The sequence below is a fragment of a genome (genome assembly GCF_019968985.1).
Source record: "MAG: Porospora cf. gigantea B chromosome Unknown PgB_NODE_75_length_45929_cov_116.463, whole genome shotgun sequence".
In the NCBI taxonomy this organism is placed as follows: domain Eukaryota; phylum Apicomplexa; class Conoidasida; order Eugregarinorida; family Porosporidae; genus Porospora; species Porospora cf. gigantea B.
The window spans coordinates 1-20,047 of NW_027179248.1; the positions used below are offsets into that span (position 1 = coordinate 1).

Below are 20,047 nucleotides of genomic sequence, written 5' to 3' on the forward strand. Positions count from 1 at the left end.
ATCCGCCGGTCTAAATCAGTGTCAAAGACAACTTTTTAAAAAAGGACCGGCAACCGTTTTCACATCAGGCACAAACAGAGTTGTCGTGTCCAAAAGATAGCATTACAGCTTTGGAACACCGTAGAATCAGCAAGTTTTCAAACGAAATCAGCTCAATGTTCTGCTGCTAGTGGGTCATCTCGCTAGTGGGTCATCTCGACTGGAAGGCTTGTGGATGAAGAAATTTTTATTTCTTTCATTATTTCGTGGATGACCGGTAGGCTAGTTGTAGTGGAAGGCACTGATCGCTGCGGGAAGTCCACTCAATGCTCACTCCTCCTAGAGTGGCTAAAGGAGCTTGGAAAACAGGCGGTGTTACTAAAATTCCCAGACCGCCAGACGTCCGTTGGCAGCATCATCGACGAATTTCTGAGCAAAAAAGAAGAGGTCGATCCCCACGCGATACACCTGTTATTCTCGGCGAATCGGTGGGAAAAGGCGAACCAAATAAAGGAGTTGTTGGAAAAGGGCGTTTGGGTGGTTTGCGACCGGTGGACTTACTCGGGGGTTGCGTACAGCACAGCCGCCTGGGACTTAGACTGGGAGTGGTGTTTACGACCTGATGAGGGACTGCCGGTGCCAGACCTAGTGTTGCAGATTCGCGTGGAGCCTGAGATGGCTTCTAAGAGATCGGGATACGGTAATGAGCTCTACGAAAAAATCGTACTTCAAGCGAAAATTCTAGAGGCCTTCGAAAGGTTCGCTGATCATATATCGCAATGGCACCTGATTGATGGCTCTTCCGCCGTGCAGGCAGTGTTCCAACAGATCAAAGACCGCGTGTTCCAGTTGGTATGATCCTACTGATGTACGAACTACGGAACACTGATGTATGAACGTGGTCAGCGGTTCAGAGCACAGATGTACGTACACGACAGCAGCTCGTATTCTCAGTGAATCCGCCGAGGACGGGAGGTGGCTGGGATTCAAACAACCACGTTGCGCTCTCGGTAGGCCGGACTCATAGTTGGTTCCTGGTAATTGGGGTCGGGCTTCCACTGTTCTAGCAGCCACACCTGTTCCAGGTTCTTCTCCACACACTTCTCGAGGCGGACGCTCTTCGATGTCTCGCTAGTGGTGCCGACCATGGTTAGACAGTGATCGACCCCTGAACCCTTGACGTGGATCGTGCCCACTCGGTACTCCGTATCAGGTTTTACTTGTGGGGGTAGAGGGAGGTTAGGGACCTCCTGGAAATCCCAGGCATTGCGTAAGACCGTTGCGTGCTCTGAGCAGACGTTGTCGCTGTCAGAGCACTTCTCGAGCGCCAGCCGCTCGTTGCCGATTTCAACGATACGGGCGCGTTCCTTGGACATGTAGAACGCTTGCGAGCCGCCGAGGCCGTGGCAGCCGTACCTGTCGAACGTACCGCCCTTCTCGAAGCTACCCATATTGTCGACGCATTGCCGGCTGTGCTTGTAGTTACGCATCTCGCCCAGGAAAATGATGTTCTCTAGCAATTGAACATCGTGATTGGGGTCAACCTCTCTCAGGAACCAGTCGAAATTCTTGCATCCCAGCTGCGATTTCAGTTCGAGCATTTTGTCGAAATCTCCAAACAAGCGCTCTTCGGGCACGCGGTGGCCGCCCATAATGAATATCTTAGCAAGTTGGTAATACTTACCCATCCAGAGCTTCGCGGTGCGGAGTTTGTTACCCAGCACGGCCTCCCCTGGGCTACTGTAGCCTACACCTCCCTTGCGGTAAATATGATAGGTGAGGGAGCACGGAATTCCCTCAACTCGTCCGCCACACATCCAGACACGAAAAGGCATCTCAACGTTCTCAGTGCCCCACATGGCAAACTGCTCGTCGTAGCCCCCGAACTTCCAAAACCAGTCGCTCTTCACGGCGAATAAACCGCCAGCCATACCAGGAGACGGAACAGCCTCCACCTGGTCTGGGTTCCTCATGCTAGAGTTTTCGATCATATTCCAGAACCAGGTAACGAAGACGCCAATCCCTGAGTGGTTGCTGGCCTCAAATGTTTCAGGGTTGATTCCGTAAATTATCGGGAAGACCACGCTTGTAGGCGATTCGTGAAGGCGCTGTAGCAGCGGCTCCAACCAAAACTTGTTCACTTCTATGTGCGAGTCCAGGACTACAGTGACAGGTGCGCTGGCAGCCTGCGCACCGGCAAGCCGTGCCATCACAAGTCCTCGACGATCCGGAAGCCGCAAGATTTTGGTCTTGGGTAACAGCTTCACCGCTTCCTCCAGCGGGCCACCAGGTCTGTTCTCGCCGTGGTCGGAGTGGTCATCGACAATGATGATCTCGCGGAGCAATGCTGGTGGGGTATAGTTGAGCACGCTGGTCACAGATCGCAATAAGGTGGAGAGAGGCTCGTTGAATACTGTAAAGATCACGGAAGCGTCCTGAAAAGAAGATTAGAGACGACAAGAAAGTCCACTTACGTCAAGGTGCGAAATGTCGAAGTTGTCGTCGTATGCCGCGCGGCACACGTCTTTCCTATGATCAGGAACCGGCCTGTCAAGAGGCAGTCCATCACTGAGATCCAGATAGAAGCCGCCTCCGCGTTTCAGGCACTCCTTGGGACCATCAGGATGGTCTCCAATGGCCGGCACATCTTTCTTAGGAGTCCACCATCGGAAGCCATCGGGATAAATGCCCGTAACGCCGTGCATATGCTCGTCGTCAGATCCAGGAAAGACAGCAAGGCTGTTGAGATACTTTCTTTCAGGAATCTTTTGGTTCTTCAGAGGGAATTCACGAATGTATTTCGTACTGCCAACGTAGGGGGGAAGCTTCTCAGTCATAAGGTAGTCGTACTCGAGGATCTCGTTTACGACTTTGTTGTTGTAGGTGGCCGGAGTCATCTGCTGGGCGACTTTCTCCATCGGGAGACCGTTGTAAGACACACGCTTGCTGTCTTCAATTTCTTCCTCTTCCACCAGAATCTCCTCAAGGACGCGTTCCAAATCCGCCTCAAAGTTGGATAGCTCGGCAGGCTTCAGCAAAGATCTGATGTCCTCGTCAACCATCTCCGGCCGTGGGGCTGCCTTGAAGTTCACATTCTCCATTGAAGCACTCAAGTTCTGAAAGGTGGTAGTCGGAACCAGCCTGACTCTTGTTAAGATTGCGATCTGCAGCCCCAAGAAACATAGAGAGGCTGGCAGCACGAGAAGGCTCACCACTTTAGGTAGGCGGAGAGCCATCAGGAAATTATAGATTAGATCGGTGCCCAGTTTGAGGCCCGATAACCCGTGGCCCAAAAGGGAGAGCACACGGTGCACACGTCATAAATATCAGTACCACCTCTCATATGGTGGCCCGCCTCCCCTTGGGTCATGAACATGCCCGAGATATTATGGAATTTCCATGAGTTCCTTAGATTCGAACTTCTGTCTACTTTTCCACTGTGACGTATGTGGAGACGACATAACCAAGGGGTACCTTCGCATTCGATGTTGCACATGCGAGGACTTCGATCTCTGCCTGAGCTGCTTCGCCCGCGGTGCGAAAACTGCTGATCACTCTGAGGATCACGACTACAGGCCTGTGGGGCGTTTAGATTTCCCTCTGTATGACCCGTCGTGGTTGGCGGGTGAGGAGTACATGTTAATTCAGGCAGTTTGTGAACACGGACTGCATAGCTGGGCTGAGGCAGCTGACATGGTCGCTCTAGCCCGCCCTCCTGATCAAGAGCCGAAGACTAAAGAGGAGTGCCGTGACCACTATCACAGGACTGGAATGCGACCGGACGGTGCGGTGCTTCTATCAGGGCTAGATCATGAGCTGTCTGATCCGAATTCCATTGTTGACACCGAGACCTGCGCTAGTGAGAAAGCGCCTGTTGTCTGCGCTGATGAGTACATCCCCGAAATCAGTATCAATGGTTACTTGCCCCTAAGGAAGGAATTCGAGACGGAGTACGACAATGACGCTGAGCTTCTCATCGCTGACTTGGAGTTTTGGGAGTCTGACACGCCGACGGAAACGGAATTGAAGCTTCAAGTGCTGGCGATCTACAACTGGAGGCTGGAACAGAGATACCTGAGAGCGAATACGATTATTGAAAGAGAACTCCTCGACTCCCACAAGCAGATCGCGCAGGAGAAATCGCGAACGCGAGAGGAAAGAGAGTTGCACACACTGCTGAGATCGGTGGCCAGGTTCCAGCCCAAGGAGCACCAGAATCGGCTCATCAGGTTGCTTGTCGACGAACGGCGGCTGAGAAGCCGACTTAATAAATTACATGAGTGGAGGAGTATCGGTTTGAAGAAGCATGAAGACGCGTCCGGAGACCTGCCCGCCTTACTGCCACCGTACCGTCTCACTTCAGCCGAACGCGACATATGTAGAGAACTGGGTCTGAAGGAGCCCGTCTACCTGCTGGCGAAGCGAATTCTGCTTAGAGAGCTTGGAATGCGGTTGGCAATGGTGGACTCTGCGGCGCTGCGAATTTCAAAAAAGACAGACGTAAGCATTGTAGGCGAAGATTCCTCACCTGCCTTCCAGCTTGTAGATTTTTCCTTAGAAGTTGTCCCTGTCAACGTGAGTCTATGAATTTTTGTCAAATATTCTGTGAATGTCGTCGGACGATGATCGTCGTGAGGTCTGTTCGACTTTCAACAGACTCGGCCACGAGTATGATATCGGGACAGCAGACGAGCATTTGGTTTTCGCAGACTGCAGGTTGAAAGTCTTGGACGGGATCGAAGTTGCTTCACAGTGCGTCCATCTTGACCTCAACACGAATTTTATTGAGGACATGGAACCTGTTAAGGCGCTGTCGCGTCTGGAATACTTGGATCTGTACTTGAACAAAATCAGGCGAATCCAAGGACTGGAAGGCATGAAAGAGCTGTCGTTCCTCGACTTATCATTCAACGCCGTCAGGAAGATCGACGGATTGGACGCCGTAACCAAGCTGGAATCCTTGTACCTGCCTTCGAACAAGATTGAGGTCATCCAAAACGTGGATCACTTGACCAATCTGGTTTGTTTGGAGTTGGCTGCCAACCGAATTCGCAACGTCACTGGCATAGAGAGTCTCTGCAAGCTAGAGCAGTTGTGGTTGGGCAAAAACAAGCTCACGAAAATGTTGGTTCCGCCTTTGCCAAGCCTGAGACAGCTCGCGCTACAATCTAATCGGATAGGAGAATGGGACCACTGTATCGAGCACCTTCCGGCGTTGGAGGAGCTCTATTTAGGTCACAACCAGCTACCCAGCCCGCCAAGAGGGCTGCTAAGCAAAGTGCCAAAATTGACAGTGCTGGATCTTGCAGGCAATGCCGTGGACTCTCTCGAGTGGCTAGAGGATACCCTAGAACTGAAGGACCTGTGGTTGAATGACAACAAGATCGCGGACAGAAAGCAGATCCACTACATCACTTCTACGAAATTAGAGACTGTGTACCTTGAAAGGAATCCGATGCAGCTTCAGCTCGGCCCGGCTTACAGAGGACTAGTAATTGAACTCGCGCCGCAATTGCAGCAACTGGATGCTCTGGAGGTGACATCGGTTCGACAATGACGTGGAAAAACGTGATAATTTGCTAGCCTGTTTTAATATTCTAGAAATTTGGATGTCAGCACGGAGGACACGTGCCCTGGAGGGATACCCTTCCTACCCTCAACGAGCACGCATGGGCCCCGCCTCCTCTAAAGAAATCGTGAGGCAGAAGAAGCAAGAACCCCGTACGCCTAGCACAACAGCGTCGGGCAGTCAAGAGCTAGCCTCGCCTGTGACTAAACCCCCCCCCGCCACGGCGGTGTCGAGGGAAGGTGTAGCCTGTCGCAGGTATGTGCAGCAAGCCTCGGCGGAGTTTAGCCGCCCACGACCTCGCATGCGAAAGACACGGCCTGCTGAGCAAAGACGGCTAACCCAGCGGGATCGTCTAGGGAAAGGCCGTGACGCTATTGTTTATGAACTCAGGCTGGCTCCGGGCTCCGTCGTTTTGAAAATACCGCGGCATATAATCCCCGACTTGCCTGTTCCCTATGTGGACTACCTTGTCTACAAGCATCGTGATATCGACCAGACCGAGGCCCTCAGATGGATGGAGTTAAACTTTGCCCATGAATGCCGAACGCTAACGTCCCTCTGGGATGCTGTGGCTGATACATGGCTTCCTCAGATCGGGTTTAAGGCCCACAGTCTGCTGCCTGCACGTCGGCTTCTACCTCGAGGCGTTAGCATCAGCGACAGCCTGAAGGAAGACAACTTCGATAGACCTCTGATCATCAAGGCATCTATCGACCCATTGGATGCTTTCCTGATGCCACGTGCAGTTTGCGATGGGTTCAACGCCTTAGTTTCCCATTTCTCTGTCGACCTGTACCGATCCTTCGTCGAGGACGTGTTATTTCAAATGGCGATCTTGGAGGAATGTGGCGTGGTTCATGGCGATCTGAAGCTTGCCAACATCCTTCTCGTACGCCATCAGGATAGCTACGTCTTCCTGCTTAGTGACTTCTGGGACGGATTCACTACAGACGCTACAGGCCATGTGAACGAGATCCATTCAGAACACCCCCTCAGCCGCCTTTTTACATGGAAGTTCCAGAGCGAAAAGTTCGGGACGAGACTCTACAAGGACCCTTGCCTATTGGAGCGGCTTCGGGCATGCTCGGGGCACTTTAGCCGTTTAGTACTGCCAAACTGTGGAGCAGCTAACATGTGGAGTTTTGGAATTATTGCTCTCATAAAGATGCTTCCGCGAGACAAAGTAGCCGGAGTGAAAGACAATATTAAGAACGATGTTCTGGCCAGCCGTACTATGCCGGCCCCGCAAGCGATCCGACTCATTCGAGATCTTTCAACACCGTATCTTGGTCGTAAGGGGGCTTGCCCTGCTTGGCTGGAGGTGCTACAAAGCGTGCTATTCACCAGCATTCTTACTGAAGACAGCTCCCGCATTACAGCTGTTGATGTGGGTTTTTGGTTTTACACATACTCAGTTGATTCGCAGGCTGGGCCTTGGAAGGCCAGCCAGACGATCGTTCAGTCATGATTTCCACGAGTGCGAGGGTGTTGACTACTGCCGAACGTGCCCTTATCTCGACCAGGCAACTTGTTTGTCATGATCTGCGGCGTCGATGAATCTGTATACGGTAGAAGGTTCCTTGTACACAAAGCAGAATCAGGTAGCAACAAGTGGCTAGAAGGTAACAGAAAGCACCTTCTTGGAACCCATTCAAACTGGTTCGACGAATCAGACCCAGGGAGGCGACTGTCTCGCATTCAATGGCGTCACAGCCTTCACCCGACGAGCTCATAGGTACACACATATCCACCGCCTTCACGTCTGAGGAGAATGCAGAGCACGGCACCATGCCCTTCTCACAGCATCGTTCAAGCGTCTCCAAGCGGAATACTGGGTACACCAGTGGCCATCGATTGTTGGGGTCCGCATTCAGGTTGTAAGGTTCCGGGGGGGGTTCGGTCGTCACGTCTTCAGTGGAAGATTCGGTCGATGTGAGGCTGCTCATGATATGCGTAATTCAGGCCTGGTCGCGGCACTGAAAAGATATCAAATTGGGAGGGGCGATCCTACGACGGTTGGGTTGTGCTTACCTTCTTTTCGAGAAGCTCTATCACCTTTTTTTCGTACTCCAAAAACTCTTTCAGCGACACCGGCCCTTGGGGCACCTTCAGTGTGGGCGGGGGTTTGACGGTGACAGGTTCCTGCCTTAGCTTCCCTGCTGAGCTGCGAGTGCGGATCTCTCGTTCCAGATCATCATCGAAGTCGTCTGGTTCGGTTCGGATCTCCTGGTTCCGGCGGCATCTCTTTTTATCTGCTGCTGTCCAGAAAGGACTGATGTGCTTCTTCTCCTCCGCGGTGTACGCATGCTTCGTAGCCTTCTTAAGACGCGCAGCCTCTTCTCGTCGGTCCAGAGACTCAGCCGCAGCCCTCTTGGCTTTGTCTTGGCTGTGAATGCGGGACTCTTGGTGCTCCTGGGCTCGCAACCGCCCGACGAATTCCTTTCGGTTGGACTCAACGAGTAGAAATTCGTAGGAGAGAGTCAACAAGGCGAATTTCTGGGCAGCTTTCTCATCGTTAGGGTTCTTGTCCGGGTGTACATCTCTGAAACGTGTGTTAGAAACTATATCATGAGACGTACAAAATACTCGTGCTAGCTATCTTTGCTCACCGGGCTTTCCGCCTGTACGCTTGTCTGATGTCCCTCTCCTCGGCATCAGGGCTGACCCCCAACAACTGAAAAGGATTTCGTACTCCGTCTGGTAACTGCATTCAAATGCCGAATTCGGCCTGTTATTCGGTCTCTCTGGTGTTTCTGATTGGATGGTCATTGAACGCCGATTGGACTCTGCTGAAGCACCCAGATCATACCATGATTGTTTGATTTGCAAAAGTGACTTCCATCCTACCATCGTCAAAGAAGCAAAGCACCCCTCGCGTGTTCACGTGCGCATGTTCGCGTGCGCATGTGGATACACGCACGATATCACATCAAAAATACCTGAATGCATCCAATAGTTCACCCTCCAAAGAAGCCAGCATTCCGAAGATCTAGCTTCTCACTCCCACAGCGCCCTCCAAGGCCAGAATATCCCCACGGAACTATCGATGTTGAGTTACTAGCTGCGAAGGGCCACGAGCTCCTCGACTCAGATGAGAAAAGTAGCGAGTCTTGGTCGCCGATACAACGGTCGCTCTCGTTGGGGTGAGGCTCTTGCCATATGCACACAGTGATGTGAACCCCGATTTTATACAATCAGAAACCCTAGTTTTGATGAAGTCCGCCAGCTTAAAAAGCACTGGACAGCCTTTCCTTCAGGAGTTGGATAGACTAATAGAGGTGGTCGCGGTCTCGGATGACACGTTGAAAACCGGGTGCACAAGTTTCCTCTTCCGGCGCGGGCTGACGTCTGCGATGATGCTGCTCGGGAGCGCTCCAGCCTCCAAAGACGTCATGTGCCTGCAACCAGGGTGTGCCGTCGATGCAATCTGGGGCGTACACTTCACAGGCGGCTCCGTAATGGGGTTGGAGAGCCAGGCTGGCGCTGTCAGGAGAATGAGGGAGAATGGTAGAGGAGTTCCCACACGTGAGTTCTCTTCTCGATCTTTATTGTTTTGATTCGATTTAATTCACGTCAGCTGCCGGCCCAATTCCTGTGATTCCGACCTTCGGAATCTTCGATCTCTGTGTGGGGACCGCCGACGTCATCAAGCCAGACCAGGTTTTCCGCGCCCCTAGCGCGCCATTCACGTCGTTGCTGACTGCGCCGTTGAATGCAGGCGTTGGCTGTGGGGCTACCGTTGGCAAGGCTGACGGTTCCTGTGGCTCCTTCGCTGGCGCGTCTTTTCAGTGGATGGAGAAGCTAGGCATGGCTGTGGGGTGGGTAGCAGCATACCGCAGTTGTCATGTTGGCTTCATCTAACCATACTCGCAGCGCCTACGTCGTCACCAATGCTTTCGGATCCGTCATCGCGGCTGACGGCTCCGTACTGAAAGGTCCAGCGGAACCTGAAAAGGCCTTGGCGACTATGATTACCAGTCAAAAGCCGACTCTTCTGACGAACACCACGCTTGCATTCGTGGTGACCAACGTGAAGTGCGACTTTACGATTTTGTTCTTATGCTGTATCCGTCTTTTATAATATCTCTCCAGAATCGACCGGCCTGGCCTCCTACGTGTCATGAAGGTGGCCTCCGCTGGCTTCGCCCGCGCGATTCGGCCCGTGTTCACCCCTGTGGACGGCGATGTGATGATTGCATCGACCACCGGTGAGAAGAATACCGTTTAGCAAATATCTAGTAATAGTATTATTATTATTATGAGTAATAGTATTATTCATAACAGATATTTTTTTTAATTTTAGTCAGGCACTTTCGAAGTGGATGTGGCCACACAAGTCTTATACGAGAGCTTGCTCGGCGATATGGCTGCGGAGTGCGTAGCCGACGCTATCAGACGCAGCTCAGGCGAAAATCTGTGACTTTTCGTACATCAGACACATTAACACTCACAGACAACCAGCGATGCTTGATAAACTAGACATCAAATCGTCCTGCAATAGACCCCACTCGCAGCTGGCTTCCCGCGGTGGGCTCCTGGACGTGTAAGCCTTTAGAGGCCCGGCTCCTGCCGCCAGTGGTGATGGAGGAAGACATGGACGAGGCGCCGAACGTGTCTTGACGAGTTGAGTGCTGGGTGACGAGCGAACCGCAGGAGGGGCAATCAATTTTCTGCGACCCTTAAGCTGCTGCCGTAACGTCTCCACCTGGCGTCGCTCTTCGAGCAGACTGGCGCGCTCATGCCGGAGGTCATTCAACACTTCCCGACGTATGGTCTCACGGATTGTGTCGATCTCCTTCACGGAGATGCGCGAGGAGGTCCATGAAGATACTCCATGGGGCTTCTGAACGGGGATTGGGATGGACTTCCGCCGTTTGCTTCTGTCACTCTTTTTCTTTTTGGCGGAGTCCGCAGCAACCATCTGCTGGACGATCTGTGAGAACTCCAGGTCAGCGTCAACGCTTTCGGAGCACCTAGATCGCTGCTTTCGCAGGCGCTCGCCTCGGCTGTTCCTGGTGCTGGTAGTAGGGTAATCCTCTTGGGACCGGATGTCCTTCGGATCATCGAGGTTCCCATTCATAGTGTTCATGATTTCCCGCCTGGCCCGCACTGGCTGGTACACTTTAACCTTGCTGATCGGTCGAAACGTGTATCGTCCTCGTCCGCCTACCCCTTCTCGAACGCTGGAGTCACTACTATAATATCCTCTCTTCACGACACTCACTCGGTGTCGTTGCTCCTTCTCTTGCTGTTTGGCCCGCATTGCCTGCGCGCGCCGTAGAAGGTCTGAATCGTCGCTGTCTCGTGACCTGTGTCCCCGTCGACGCCGTCGGTTAGGTTCAATCGACAGCTCCAATTGTATCGGCATCTGCGACACTATGAGGGGGCACATACATCACGTGCAAGATGCACGCGATTACACCATGCGCACACAGCGCACACACATGTTCACTTACCTCGACGCAAATTACACAAATTCAATGAACTTTCCGAGTCGCAATGAGGACTTACGTGCCCAGGAAGAGGCGGATCTCCATGGCCAAGACCTGACAGTGATTTGTCGGTTTGTTGACGGGTCTGAATCGTCATACAAGGTAATGGCTTTTCTCATGAGTCACGTAGGTTAAACACTCAACCGAGGTCGGCTATCTGAAGAACCTGATTGCGCGAGATCGCCAGGTGGCTTTCATGACTTTCAACCTGCGTTTTAACGGGAAGGTGAGAATTTGCCCAGGGATTTAATCGCGGTGTAATCCATTCTCTTCATTCCCCCACAGGTGATGATAGACCCGATGTCATTGGTGGACCACGTTGGAGTCTCAGGGCAGACAGAAATTGAAGTCGACGTGGTGTCTGGCTCTAAGTAGGCCTCAACAAGATAAGCACACACATGAATACAACCTGCACATGATAACGCACACATTTTACACACACGCGCGATGCGCACAGTTGAGCGTGCGCACACGGATTTCCCAATTTCTTATTGATGGGCACCTACGCTTCTAAAGTCGCGTACGCCCATCGCAACTACGGCGGCAACAGCCGGGCGGAACGCGATCCCGAAGCAGAAGGTGAGTGCTATGCTGGCACTGAAAGCGTGCTGACCTATTTCAGTCCGTCTACGTGACTACTTGTCCTTTAAGCACGAAATCACCGTTCCCCAAAATCCTGTGGTGCTTGACTGCCAGGACACCAACGTCAGAGTATGTTGATTTATTGACATTTCTGATTTTTTGCAGGACTGGAGATGGCTGGCTGCAATGAGTGAAGCTCGCATTCAGCAGAACTTCGTCACACAACAAACCAAGGTATCGGACAGGGTGAGGACATTCCCAGATATTGATACTTTTTATATAATTTTTTTTTTGTTGATGGCATTTTCATTGGTTTCTTAATCAGATCGCTCAAGATCTGGGAATGTCCTTCGATGTGCAGAAATTCGCCTGCTTTGTTCCACGCACCGTCCTGGAAGCTGTGGCGGAGAAGCGTATTCGCCAGGGAGACGACTTCAGCATCGGCATTGACAAGTTCAGTGGAACGGTGGTATTCGTCGACGCTTCAGGATTCACAGCACTCACGGAGGCGTTGGATAAACACCCAAACGGCGCCGAAAAGCTAGGAGACTGTATTAACAACTTCTTCAGCCCCCTCATTCAGATAGTGAATTATTGGGGTGGGGACATCATCAAGTTCTCTGGAGACGCGGTCACGGTCATTTGGCCGTCCGACGATGCAGAGGATGGCGATGTCCGCAAATCGCATTTCTCGTCAGCGTAAGGGTTTATCTTATGGGAGATTCCCTTCTATTTGGGGAGGAATCTTGGAATCATTTGAACCAGGAAAAAATTCTCTGTATCCGCAACTAATTCCGTACTGTATGCCCTTCAGTGCTGCATTGATTTGCACACCAACCTCAACGATTATCCAACTCCTGTGGAGGTAGGTGAATGTTGTTGTAATTCCAATCATATGCTCTAGGGTCGCTACTTCGATCTCCACATCGGTGTGGGGTTTGGCAAAGTGCAGATCTTGCAGGTAGGCGGTATTCTGGATCGTTGGGAGTACGTCGTTGCTGGGGACGCGATGGTGCAGATCTCAAAGGCAGAGCCGCTGGCCACGAACAAGGAGACTGTTGTATCACCTGAGGTCCTCGAGCTGGTCGGGAGCAAAATACTCTGGGAGCCTCGAGAGCTGGAAGGCCAGACCTTTGGAAAGCTGCTTGGATTAGCGCCCAGGTTCATAGGGATACCGTCCCCTCCACCTCTGGAAAAGATTCCGGTAGGAGATAGCCATTTCTTACACGTTTTGACATCATTCTTCAGCTGAGCGACGACGATGTGGACCTTCTGAAGCGTTTCATCCCCCCGGCGGTCTTTAAGCGGCTGGCGTCGGGATATAATGTTTTCCTAAACGAATTGCGAGAGTGAGTTCCTTTCAGCTGAGTTCCTTTCATTTTTTGTTACAGAATATCGGTCATCTTCCTTAATTTGAACACTGAGGTGACTGCTTCTGGAGGGCTCCATGAAGCCAATCAGCTGATGCAAATATGTCAAAAGTAAGGATCATTCAGTTAGTTCTGCTTCTCCGTAATCTAATCCTTTGGGCAGAGCCGCTTACGTCTTCGAGGGGAGCGTCAATAAGTTCTTGGTGGATGACAAGGGGGTTCTTCTGTTGATCATGTTTGGCATTCCACCTGTGCATCATGTGGATGACCCGATTCGGGCGATATTTTGCGCTCTGCGTGTGAAAGACGAGCTTGAGAAGAGGAACTCCTCCCCGAAGATCGGAGTGACCACAGGCAATGTGTGGGTCGGCACTGTAGGGTGCGAAATACGAAAGGAGTATACGGCTATGGGTGACACGGTAAATTTGGCTGCACGTCTGATGGCCAAGGCCGATTGGGGGGATATCATATGTGACGTGGACACGAAGCAGAAGTCCGAGAAGGTTATGGAGTACCGTGCTCTGGCTCCCGTAAAACTGAAAGGCAAGAGTGGCCGAATCGCGATCTTTTCGCCAACTGCCGCCGCGAGAGGTGGTCGGCTAGGGGGTCTAAGACCGGAACTGGAACTCAGTGAGGGGACTATACGTTCTGTTTTAGCGGTAGTGTTATTCGAGGGTGATGGTTACGAGTTCCAGTGTCGTGGCCGTCGTGGAAGTATCGAAAGCGAGTTCGAAGACTGTTAGTACCGCATTACAGTCGGAGATCGCCAGTTGTGGGTCTCGATGCGCCTCCCCTAGATCTCCCGAAGACCTCCACCCCTCTGCTGCCTTGGGAGTACGTAGAGCCCTGGTCACCGTGCCTCCGAAGCCTCGTGGAGACCGGAGGAGTTATCTGCATCAAGGGACGTGAAGGCCAAGGCACTGCTGAATTGGCTGACTATATTCGGCGCGTCACGGCTGACCGTCTCGAGAGGACCGTATTCTACTGTGGCAACATGCCTGACTCCACGAATATTAATATTGGTAATGTGCCATTCCTTCCCTGGAGGAAACTGCTCAACGAAGTCCTGCAGCAGTGGCGAAAGATACGTAGACGCCGCGAGTGTAGGAGCAGAGTGCAAGCCGAGAGGGACGAGACTACCTTAGGCATGCTTAAAGAGCTGACCCATCCCATATTCCATTGGAGATTGTCTGAGATTCGAGATCTCATAGACAACTTGATCCTTCCAGAGGACATACCTCGCCCACTGACCAAGGAGCTCAACATTCATCAAACTGCACACAGAACAGTGCGTACGGGCTCGCGTCCCTTGAAGTCCGAGGGCGGTCGGTCGTCCCATGACGTGTCCCAGGCAACTTCACGGGACGGAGCAGACGCGTTCATCACTTCGTCAGTTGCGCCGCTACAAGGGCTTGGTCTTCGTGTGAGCTTCGCTTTACATTTTTATTTTCTATTATTTTTTTATTGTTCAATATTTAATCTTTTCTGTTTGAGTTTTGTGTGAAACGGTTCCAGTCACGACCGAAACGAACCGCTGTCAATACGAATGCTGAAGCGGACTGGGCTGAGGTTCGAGACAAGCGAACCACACATTTTGAGCCCGCAGCTGAGTTCATCAAGGAGATGGGTTCACGTAACAGCAAAGAAGCCGACTTTGACCCCGATTTCCTACAGAGTTCCACGTCATTCGCTCCAATAGTCGCATCGGTGGTGAACGGTAAGCACTCCTCTGTTTTCAAATAACATGGCCCAGGCTACTCCCTGCACGAACCGACAGTCGTGATACTTCATGTTCGCCAAGGCACCTGTCTCTTCGCCTCGATGGAAATTGAGAGTTGGGAAGTCGCTCGCATGATCGGACAAGTGGCCATGCAGCGCCGAAAACGGAAGATGGAGCATGATATGCACCAAATTAAAGAGTGGCGACGGCTTCACAGTCGAAAATGTGACTGGTGCAAGGGGCTTCGCGAACCGTACAAGGACCTCACAGGACGTACTGTGGTGCCTCGACATACACGGAGCTGCAGACCTCGACCAACCGGGTCCTTTCCGCCGCTGTTATTCGTGCTGGTTTCCTCTGAGACGTTCGATAACGTGAAGGACCAGTACCGGATAATAGAATGGTCCCGTCAGTGCGGGGGGTACATTCCTATTTCGAACCTTAGCGCTCTGGCCACGGCGAGTTACGCAGCTCACATCCTCCAAGTACCGAGGTCAGCGTTGCCTGGAGAACTCGTTGAATTTGTGCACCGCGTTTCCAGTGGAGTGCCGGAGTATATCAAATTGACTCTGGACAAGCTCACCGCCTACCACGCGATAACCGCGGACAGCCGAACCCTGGCAGGCGTAGGGCATCGAGTTCTCGACTCGAGTTTTGCGCCGAAAACCACCTTCCATCTGACGGGTGCTGCTGAGTTCCCTTCGGATGCCAGAACGAGCGATGAAGACACGTAAGCGCTGTGTTGGGTAATGATCACGTATGTTCCAGCGAGTGGTGTTCTGAAGAGTCGTCGTCAGATGATTCTTTCGCAAGACCAATACAATCAGCAGATGAATGGCAAGACCTGCCGTCTGCGCCATCTGAGAGGGTATTGCGTGAGGATCCCTTCGATCGGAACTGGTTTCCTCCTGGACGCGGAGGGTCGCAGGAATCACCGCGGAATGCATCTTATGATACTCCGTTGTCAGATCTACTGGGAACGTTGGAACTTGATGGGGTATCAGCGATCTACGACAGCCTACCAGTCGGCCACGACAGTCTCACCGTCCGGAAGCCCAAAACCAAGGGTGTTGGGTTCAACCAGAGGATTATTCACGTGCATCATTGGCAGCAGAACAATATTCGATCCATCATTCCTGTCGATGTGGCCAGCAACCTCCTGCAGCTGCCCAACGGAGTCGTGGTCGCCCGTACAGGGCTTGTGAACGCTACCGATCGTGGAGTATTCCGCCGGTTCTACAATGAATGCATCAGGCCCAAACAGGTCACAACGAAGCCAGCAAGTCCTCGACATTTGGACATAGGAACCAAACTGCTGTCTGAGAAGCAGCAGCAGATGACTCTGCACACGAGAGCCTACGCTCACCCCTGGCTCATCCCCGTGAAGAACTTGTCCTGGTTGCGGCAGCCGCAGGAAGAGGTTGGACAGGATACTGATCCCCGGTTCCAACAGGAGTGAGGTCTTTCCAATAGTCAGATCATTAATCTTATTCTCAGCGGAACCCTTCTGCTTGAGCGCCCTGATGCTCCGTTCCCACCGGAGCTACCCATAGACAAGTTCATATTCGTGAGGGATCGCCGCATCCTGTACGGCAAAAAAGTCATGGACAATCTTCAGTCGGTCGCATCCGGGAGCATTACGCAGTACGATCAACTTCAACGTCTTTGAAAAACTGTCCCCTGCACAGCGTTACGAGGCGGTTGCACGCGCTATAGGGGTGGTTGGCCCCCCCCAAACGTCCCTGAAAGGAATCCGAGACGCACGAAAACCTAGGACGCTGCCCACAATCATGGATGAGATCGATTTTGACGCATTCGTCCCCCCTGGGCCTCGTGAGTTAATACTTATTCAAATAGTCATTTTAATTTAGCAATGTATTAATTCCGAAAGTTGAAACTGACGCATTCCTAGAGGAATACGATGCCGCCTCCAAATATCCCTTCGACACTGAAGACGCAAAACGTCGAGCCAGATGGCATGCCGGCAAAAAGAAGTCGCGTCGCCGCGTCTGGAGCGGCGGGACTGACCTCCAGAAAGTCGTGAAGGTGGAAGTAGCGAAGGAGCTGAAACGAATTCCATTCGTGAAAGGTGGGCTTTGTTTTCTTCATTTTTTTTTAGTTTTATTGGCCGGTGTTTTTGTTTTCTTCGTTTTTTTAGTTTTATTCGTTTCTGACGTGTTTCAGAGTTGAAGGCTGCGGCGCTAGACTTGATGGAACTTCTGCAGCCCGATGAACAGCTGGCTGCAAAGGTCGCTAGTGTTTTCCCAGTCCCTTTTACGTACTACGAAATCCAAGCGCTGTTTCCGCGCCTGCTGACGGCCACTAGGTTCAATGCAATGCTGGCGAACCTCATGTCTAAGTCCATGCTGCAGCCTTGTGAGACGCCTGAGATGCCGCAGTCGCTGTTGGACGATTTCGAACGCCTCGAGTCTGAAGAACGCGAAGTTCTGCAAATCAACCATGTGAAGGAGATCCGCTACTGGTTGCATACTCGAGCCGGAGATCACCGTGATGGGCTCGAGATTAACGAGCGAGAATCGGTGGATAGAGCGGGTCTTCGAAGTCTGCTAGAGTTCAGTCAGCAGCTGTCATCGCCAGCGGCTGGAGAAGAACAGAGCTGGCCTCTCCTCCGAGAGATGACTCGTCCCGATGGTCAAATTTCAGTGCCGGCCTCCAGCCAGCAGCTTGGACGGCTCGTATCTCGAGAGGAGGAGGCGATAAAACAAGAGCCGACCGTCAAAGTTGTCCCCGGTGACGAAAGTCAGACTCGCGCTCGGCGCGACAGCACTCGGCTGCCCAACGGCATCCGTCTGCCTGCCAGCCGCGCGATTTGGACTCGGAAGGCACCGCGTCCAGAGGACCCGGAGCATTTGAGATGGGCGCTTGACAGCGAGGGCTTCGTCATTTTCTACCGCTTCTCCAGCATAGCCTTTCAGCATGTAAGGCAGTCAACTGCATACATCGTAATTATTACATTATTTACATCATTTTTATTTATATTTGTTGCAGTTTGTGTGCGAACTTCTCCTTTCTGATGAGCGACGATTTCTTTCGCATATTGCAAAGAAGGTGCTCGCCCTTCGCCGTACCCATTCTCCCTTTTTCATGATGAAGCAAATCATCGCTCGGCAGAGCCTAATGGACACCCACAAGGAAGCCACGGCTGCTCCGATGGCAGTGGATCCGCACACTGAGATGATCCAAAAAGTAGCGCCCAGAAGGGGTAAGCTAGAATGTTTATTTTGTTTCTTCATTTCTGCGTGCGACCTTTATTTTAATGTATTCACAGTAATGCACGAGCCACTCAATGAAGCAAAGCACAACCCTCGACGAGCTCTCGATCTCCCCAAATCTCTTACTTCGGTGCATCCGTAAATCCTCGATAGTGTTGTAAATGCCGTGTGTGACAGAAATACCTCTGAGGAATGCAACCCGTAGATTGGAAGCAGGTGGCGCTCGACGCCGACCGTGAACGGGGCTTGGAGTCAGCAGAAGCTGAAATGCAGCGCACCGGTGACCTGCACCTCTACATCTCCAAGCTCAAGCAAGAGGTGCAGGCCCAGAGGAACGAGCTAGGTGGACTCTCGGGCGACACACCACGCAGCAAAACGTCGAACGTTATTGACAGAACAGAAAACGGTTCTTGAGAGCTGCATACCGCTCGTGGAAGCCCGCCGCTTGGCATTCAAGTCGCTGATGAAGGGGACGGCTCTTGAGCGCCTTTCCAACATGGTGTCCGACAATCGACGGTAAATATGTAAACAAACAAACAAATCCAATGATGATTATTTATTTGCTTTCTTTTTATTTATTTATTTATTTATTTATTTGTTTTCTTTGTAACAGTTTTGCAGGCACACAGCCATGAAAAGGAGTGCATTGACAGCAGTGAAGGACTTCGTTTACGGTGCGACCTCTCGGGTCAGCACTCAACGCCTGACGGACAGCCAACTTCGTGTCATGCGCGAAGAACAGCTCGTTCTCTTTGCAGAGAACGCCCGACTTCTGCACGCGGTCGACGAGCTGACCTCCAGGCTTGATAGAGGGGCACAGTTGGAGGTGGCGGACTCTATTCTGTACAGAGACGAAAAGGGGGCAAGCTATCCAAAACGACCGATCAGACAGAAATGTAGGGGCTTAATCCTGAGTGTTGCTTTTTCCGTTGGACTACATCTAGTAACATTAACCATTTGATTGTTTTCTTTGATCAATAATTCCTTTCAGTGTCCTGGATGAGTCTGGCTGCCACACGGTTAGTTGGAGCTGCTTCCAATCTGATCATGTCTCAGAAGAGACGGCATCTTCGCGATCTCTGCCGGCGGTGTGCACTGCTGGCCGCGCCTCCAAACATGCTGGACCTCGCCTGGGCTTTCGGTCGGTACGCCCGTCAGTGTGGGCGCATTGGGGCCATGAAGGCGCTGTGCAGACTGTCATGCTTACCTAGACCTTACCGGACGATACACCAGGCGCCTTCACGTGTGAACTACACCACTCTAACACAACAAGCGTACGCATCGAAGCCAATGGGCTACCTACGCTTGCCAAGCGTCCAGCAAGCGTACGTGCCGGTTGCGATGCCGTCTACCCGCTTCCCAACGGCAGATGTCGTGAATCGTGAAAATGATCTGTAATCGGCAACGTATTGGTATCGGTACCATGAAAGGACCTTCCAACCCCTCGCTTTATGGACCGGAATTACAAGCGTTCATCGCAACGAAGTTCGACCCTTTGTTGAGCATCGTAGGAGAGCTGAATGACAAGCTGTCCGAGCTTGAGCGCGAAGTTCGTCGCCTTAAGGCTCTCCGAGAACCTTTGCCTGTACCTTTAGAAGTCACAGAGGCTGAACCAGCAAAGGTGGAGCCTGTGACCTCCAAGCCTTGGATATTTTCAGTGGTGCCCGGCACTCCTATTTCTAGCCTACAGGCGCTGTTGCACTACAATCCAGACAACACTATCGAGCTGAACGTGAATGAGTTTCGCCGTGAAGAGGATCTTTGGTCTGCGATGCTCGACGAGTTACCTTCGCAGTTCCCTCGTGAACGATACTCGGGTGTAATTGGCGAGCTAAGGAGCGCAGCCCGTAAAGCCCTTCTGAGCATTTGCCGGTCTGAAATGCTGGTGGTCCTTAGGAACGTTCCAGGGAAGCCGGCTGCGGCTGCTCACCCGGCGAAAATCACTATTGTGGCGATTCTGTGTGCGTCCATTGACGAAGCCTGGAAGGTAGGGCACTAATTTTAATCAACGACAGCGCGTGGAACAGAGAGGTGATGTTGGCCGAATTGCAGTGGTTCTGGAAGGCGCGGGAATAGGTAAACGGCTTCGCGCAGGAGCAAGT

The 20,047-nt window shown here is 52.1% G+C and overlaps 11 protein-coding genes across 24 annotated transcripts; 9 read left to right on the plus strand and 2 right to left on the minus strand.

The window, feature by feature from the left end:
- Nucleotides 1–249: 249 nt before the first annotated feature.
- KVP17_000205 (uncharacterized protein) lies at nt 250–837 on the plus strand (the record flags this gene model as incomplete). Its single annotated transcript, XM_068518994.1, has 1 exon — nt 250–837. One exon carries the CDS (start codon nt 250–252, stop codon nt 835–837), a length of 588 nt encoding a protein of 195 aa, XP_068371921.1.
- Nucleotides 838–965: 128 nt separating this feature from the next.
- KVP17_000199 (uncharacterized protein) lies at nt 966–3,215 on the minus strand (the record flags this gene model as incomplete). The annotated part of the gene is made up of 2 exons (XM_068518919.1): nt 966–2,414; nt 2,454–3,215. The coding sequence occupies 2 exons, from the start codon at nt 3,213–3,215 to the stop codon at nt 966–968; spliced, it is 2,211 nt and encodes a 736-aa protein (XP_068371914.1).
- A 163-nt stretch (nt 3,216–3,378) lies between these two features.
- On the plus strand, nt 3,379–4,566 carry KVP17_000209 (uncharacterized protein; the record flags this gene model as incomplete). Its single annotated transcript, XM_068519030.1, has 1 exon — nt 3,379–4,566. The coding sequence occupies one exon, from the start codon at nt 3,379–3,381 to the stop codon at nt 4,564–4,566; it is 1,188 nt and encodes a 395-aa protein (XP_068371935.1).
- A 22-nt stretch (nt 4,567–4,588) lies between these two features.
- On the plus strand, nt 4,589–5,536 carry KVP17_000200 (uncharacterized protein; the record flags this gene model as incomplete). Its single annotated transcript, XM_068518934.1, has 1 exon — nt 4,589–5,536. One exon carries the CDS (start codon nt 4,589–4,591, stop codon nt 5,534–5,536), a length of 948 nt encoding a protein of 315 aa, XP_068371915.1.
- A 52-nt stretch (nt 5,537–5,588) lies between these two features.
- On the plus strand, nt 5,589–7,016 carry KVP17_000215 (uncharacterized protein; the record flags this gene model as incomplete). Of its 2 annotated transcripts, none has more annotated exons than XM_068519117.1 (1): nt 5,589–7,016. In XM_068519117.1, one exon carries the CDS (start codon nt 5,589–5,591, stop codon nt 7,014–7,016), a length of 1,428 nt encoding a protein of 475 aa, XP_068371945.1. The 2 variants fall into 2 exon arrangements, with proteins under 2 accessions (XP_068371945.1, XP_068371944.1); XM_068519116.1 differs by having other exon boundaries at nt 5,649–7,016.
- Nucleotides 7,017–7,555: 539 nt separating this feature from the next.
- Nucleotides 7,556–10,940, minus strand: KVP17_000212 (uncharacterized protein; the record flags this gene model as incomplete). 3 transcript variants are annotated; one of them, XM_068519059.1, is made up of 2 exons in its annotated part: nt 7,556–8,090; nt 10,000–10,940. In XM_068519059.1, the coding sequence occupies 2 exons, from the start codon at nt 10,938–10,940 to the stop codon at nt 7,556–7,558; spliced, it is 1,476 nt and encodes a 491-aa protein (XP_068371939.1). The 3 variants fall into 3 exon arrangements, with proteins under 3 accessions (XP_068371939.1, XP_068371940.1, XP_068371941.1); XM_068519060.1 differs by lacking the exon at nt 10,000–10,940 and adding an exon at nt 8,158–8,258; XM_068519061.1 differs by lacking the exon at nt 7,556–8,090 and having other exon boundaries at nt 9,996–10,940.
- KVP17_000198 (uncharacterized protein) lies at nt 8,761–9,409 on the plus strand (the record flags this gene model as incomplete). Its single annotated transcript, XM_068518902.1, has 2 exons — nt 8,761–9,073; nt 9,126–9,409. 2 exons carry the CDS (start codon nt 8,761–8,763, stop codon nt 9,407–9,409), a joined length of 597 nt encoding a protein of 198 aa, XP_068371913.1.
- KVP17_000214 (uncharacterized protein) lies at nt 9,669–9,968 on the plus strand (the record flags this gene model as incomplete). Its single annotated transcript, XM_068519094.1, has 2 exons — nt 9,669–9,756; nt 9,856–9,968. 2 exons carry the CDS (start codon nt 9,669–9,671, stop codon nt 9,966–9,968), a joined length of 201 nt encoding a protein of 66 aa, XP_068371943.1.
- Nucleotides 10,941–11,534: 594 nt separating the features above from the next.
- On the plus strand, nt 11,535–18,087 carry KVP17_000207 (uncharacterized protein; the record flags this gene model as incomplete). 7 transcript variants are annotated; one of them, XM_068519020.1, is made up of 18 exons in its annotated part: nt 11,535–11,619; nt 11,663–11,751; nt 11,788–11,868; nt 11,948–12,321; nt 12,388–12,487; nt 12,527–12,826; nt 12,871–12,971; nt 13,014–13,103; nt 13,156–13,719; nt 13,749–14,415; nt 14,508–14,709; nt 14,746–15,442; nt 15,481–16,167; nt 16,210–16,329; nt 16,358–16,545; nt 16,625–16,801; nt 16,897–17,651; nt 17,722–18,087. In XM_068519020.1, 18 exons carry the CDS (start codon nt 11,535–11,537, stop codon nt 18,085–18,087), a joined length of 5,643 nt encoding a protein of 1,880 aa, XP_068371925.1.
- Nucleotides 18,088–18,137: 50 nt separating this feature from the next.
- On the plus strand, nt 18,138–18,906 carry KVP17_000208 (uncharacterized protein; the record flags this gene model as incomplete). 3 transcript variants are annotated; one of them, XM_068519029.1, is made up of 2 exons in its annotated part: nt 18,138–18,288; nt 18,317–18,465. In XM_068519029.1, the coding sequence occupies 2 exons, from the start codon at nt 18,138–18,140 to the stop codon at nt 18,463–18,465; spliced, it is 300 nt and encodes a 99-aa protein (XP_068371934.1). The 3 variants fall into 3 exon arrangements, with proteins under 3 accessions (XP_068371934.1, XP_068371932.1, XP_068371933.1); XM_068519028.1 differs by lacking the exon at nt 18,138–18,288 and adding an exon at nt 18,567–18,906 and having other exon boundaries at nt 18,409–18,461; XM_068519027.1 differs by having other exon boundaries at nt 18,138–18,359.
- Nucleotides 18,907–18,944: 38 nt separating this feature from the next.
- On the plus strand, nt 18,945–19,944 carry KVP17_000206 (uncharacterized protein; the record flags this gene model as incomplete). Of its 3 annotated transcripts, none has more annotated exons than XM_068519009.1 (1): nt 18,945–19,343. In XM_068519009.1, the coding sequence occupies one exon, from the start codon at nt 18,945–18,947 to the stop codon at nt 19,341–19,343; it is 399 nt and encodes a 132-aa protein (XP_068371923.1). The 3 variants fall into 3 exon arrangements, with proteins under 3 accessions (XP_068371923.1, XP_068371922.1, XP_068371924.1); XM_068519008.1 differs by having other exon boundaries at nt 19,333–19,944; XM_068519010.1 differs by lacking the exon at nt 18,945–19,343 and adding an exon at nt 19,369–19,944.
- Nucleotides 19,945–20,047: the final 103 nt, after the last annotated feature.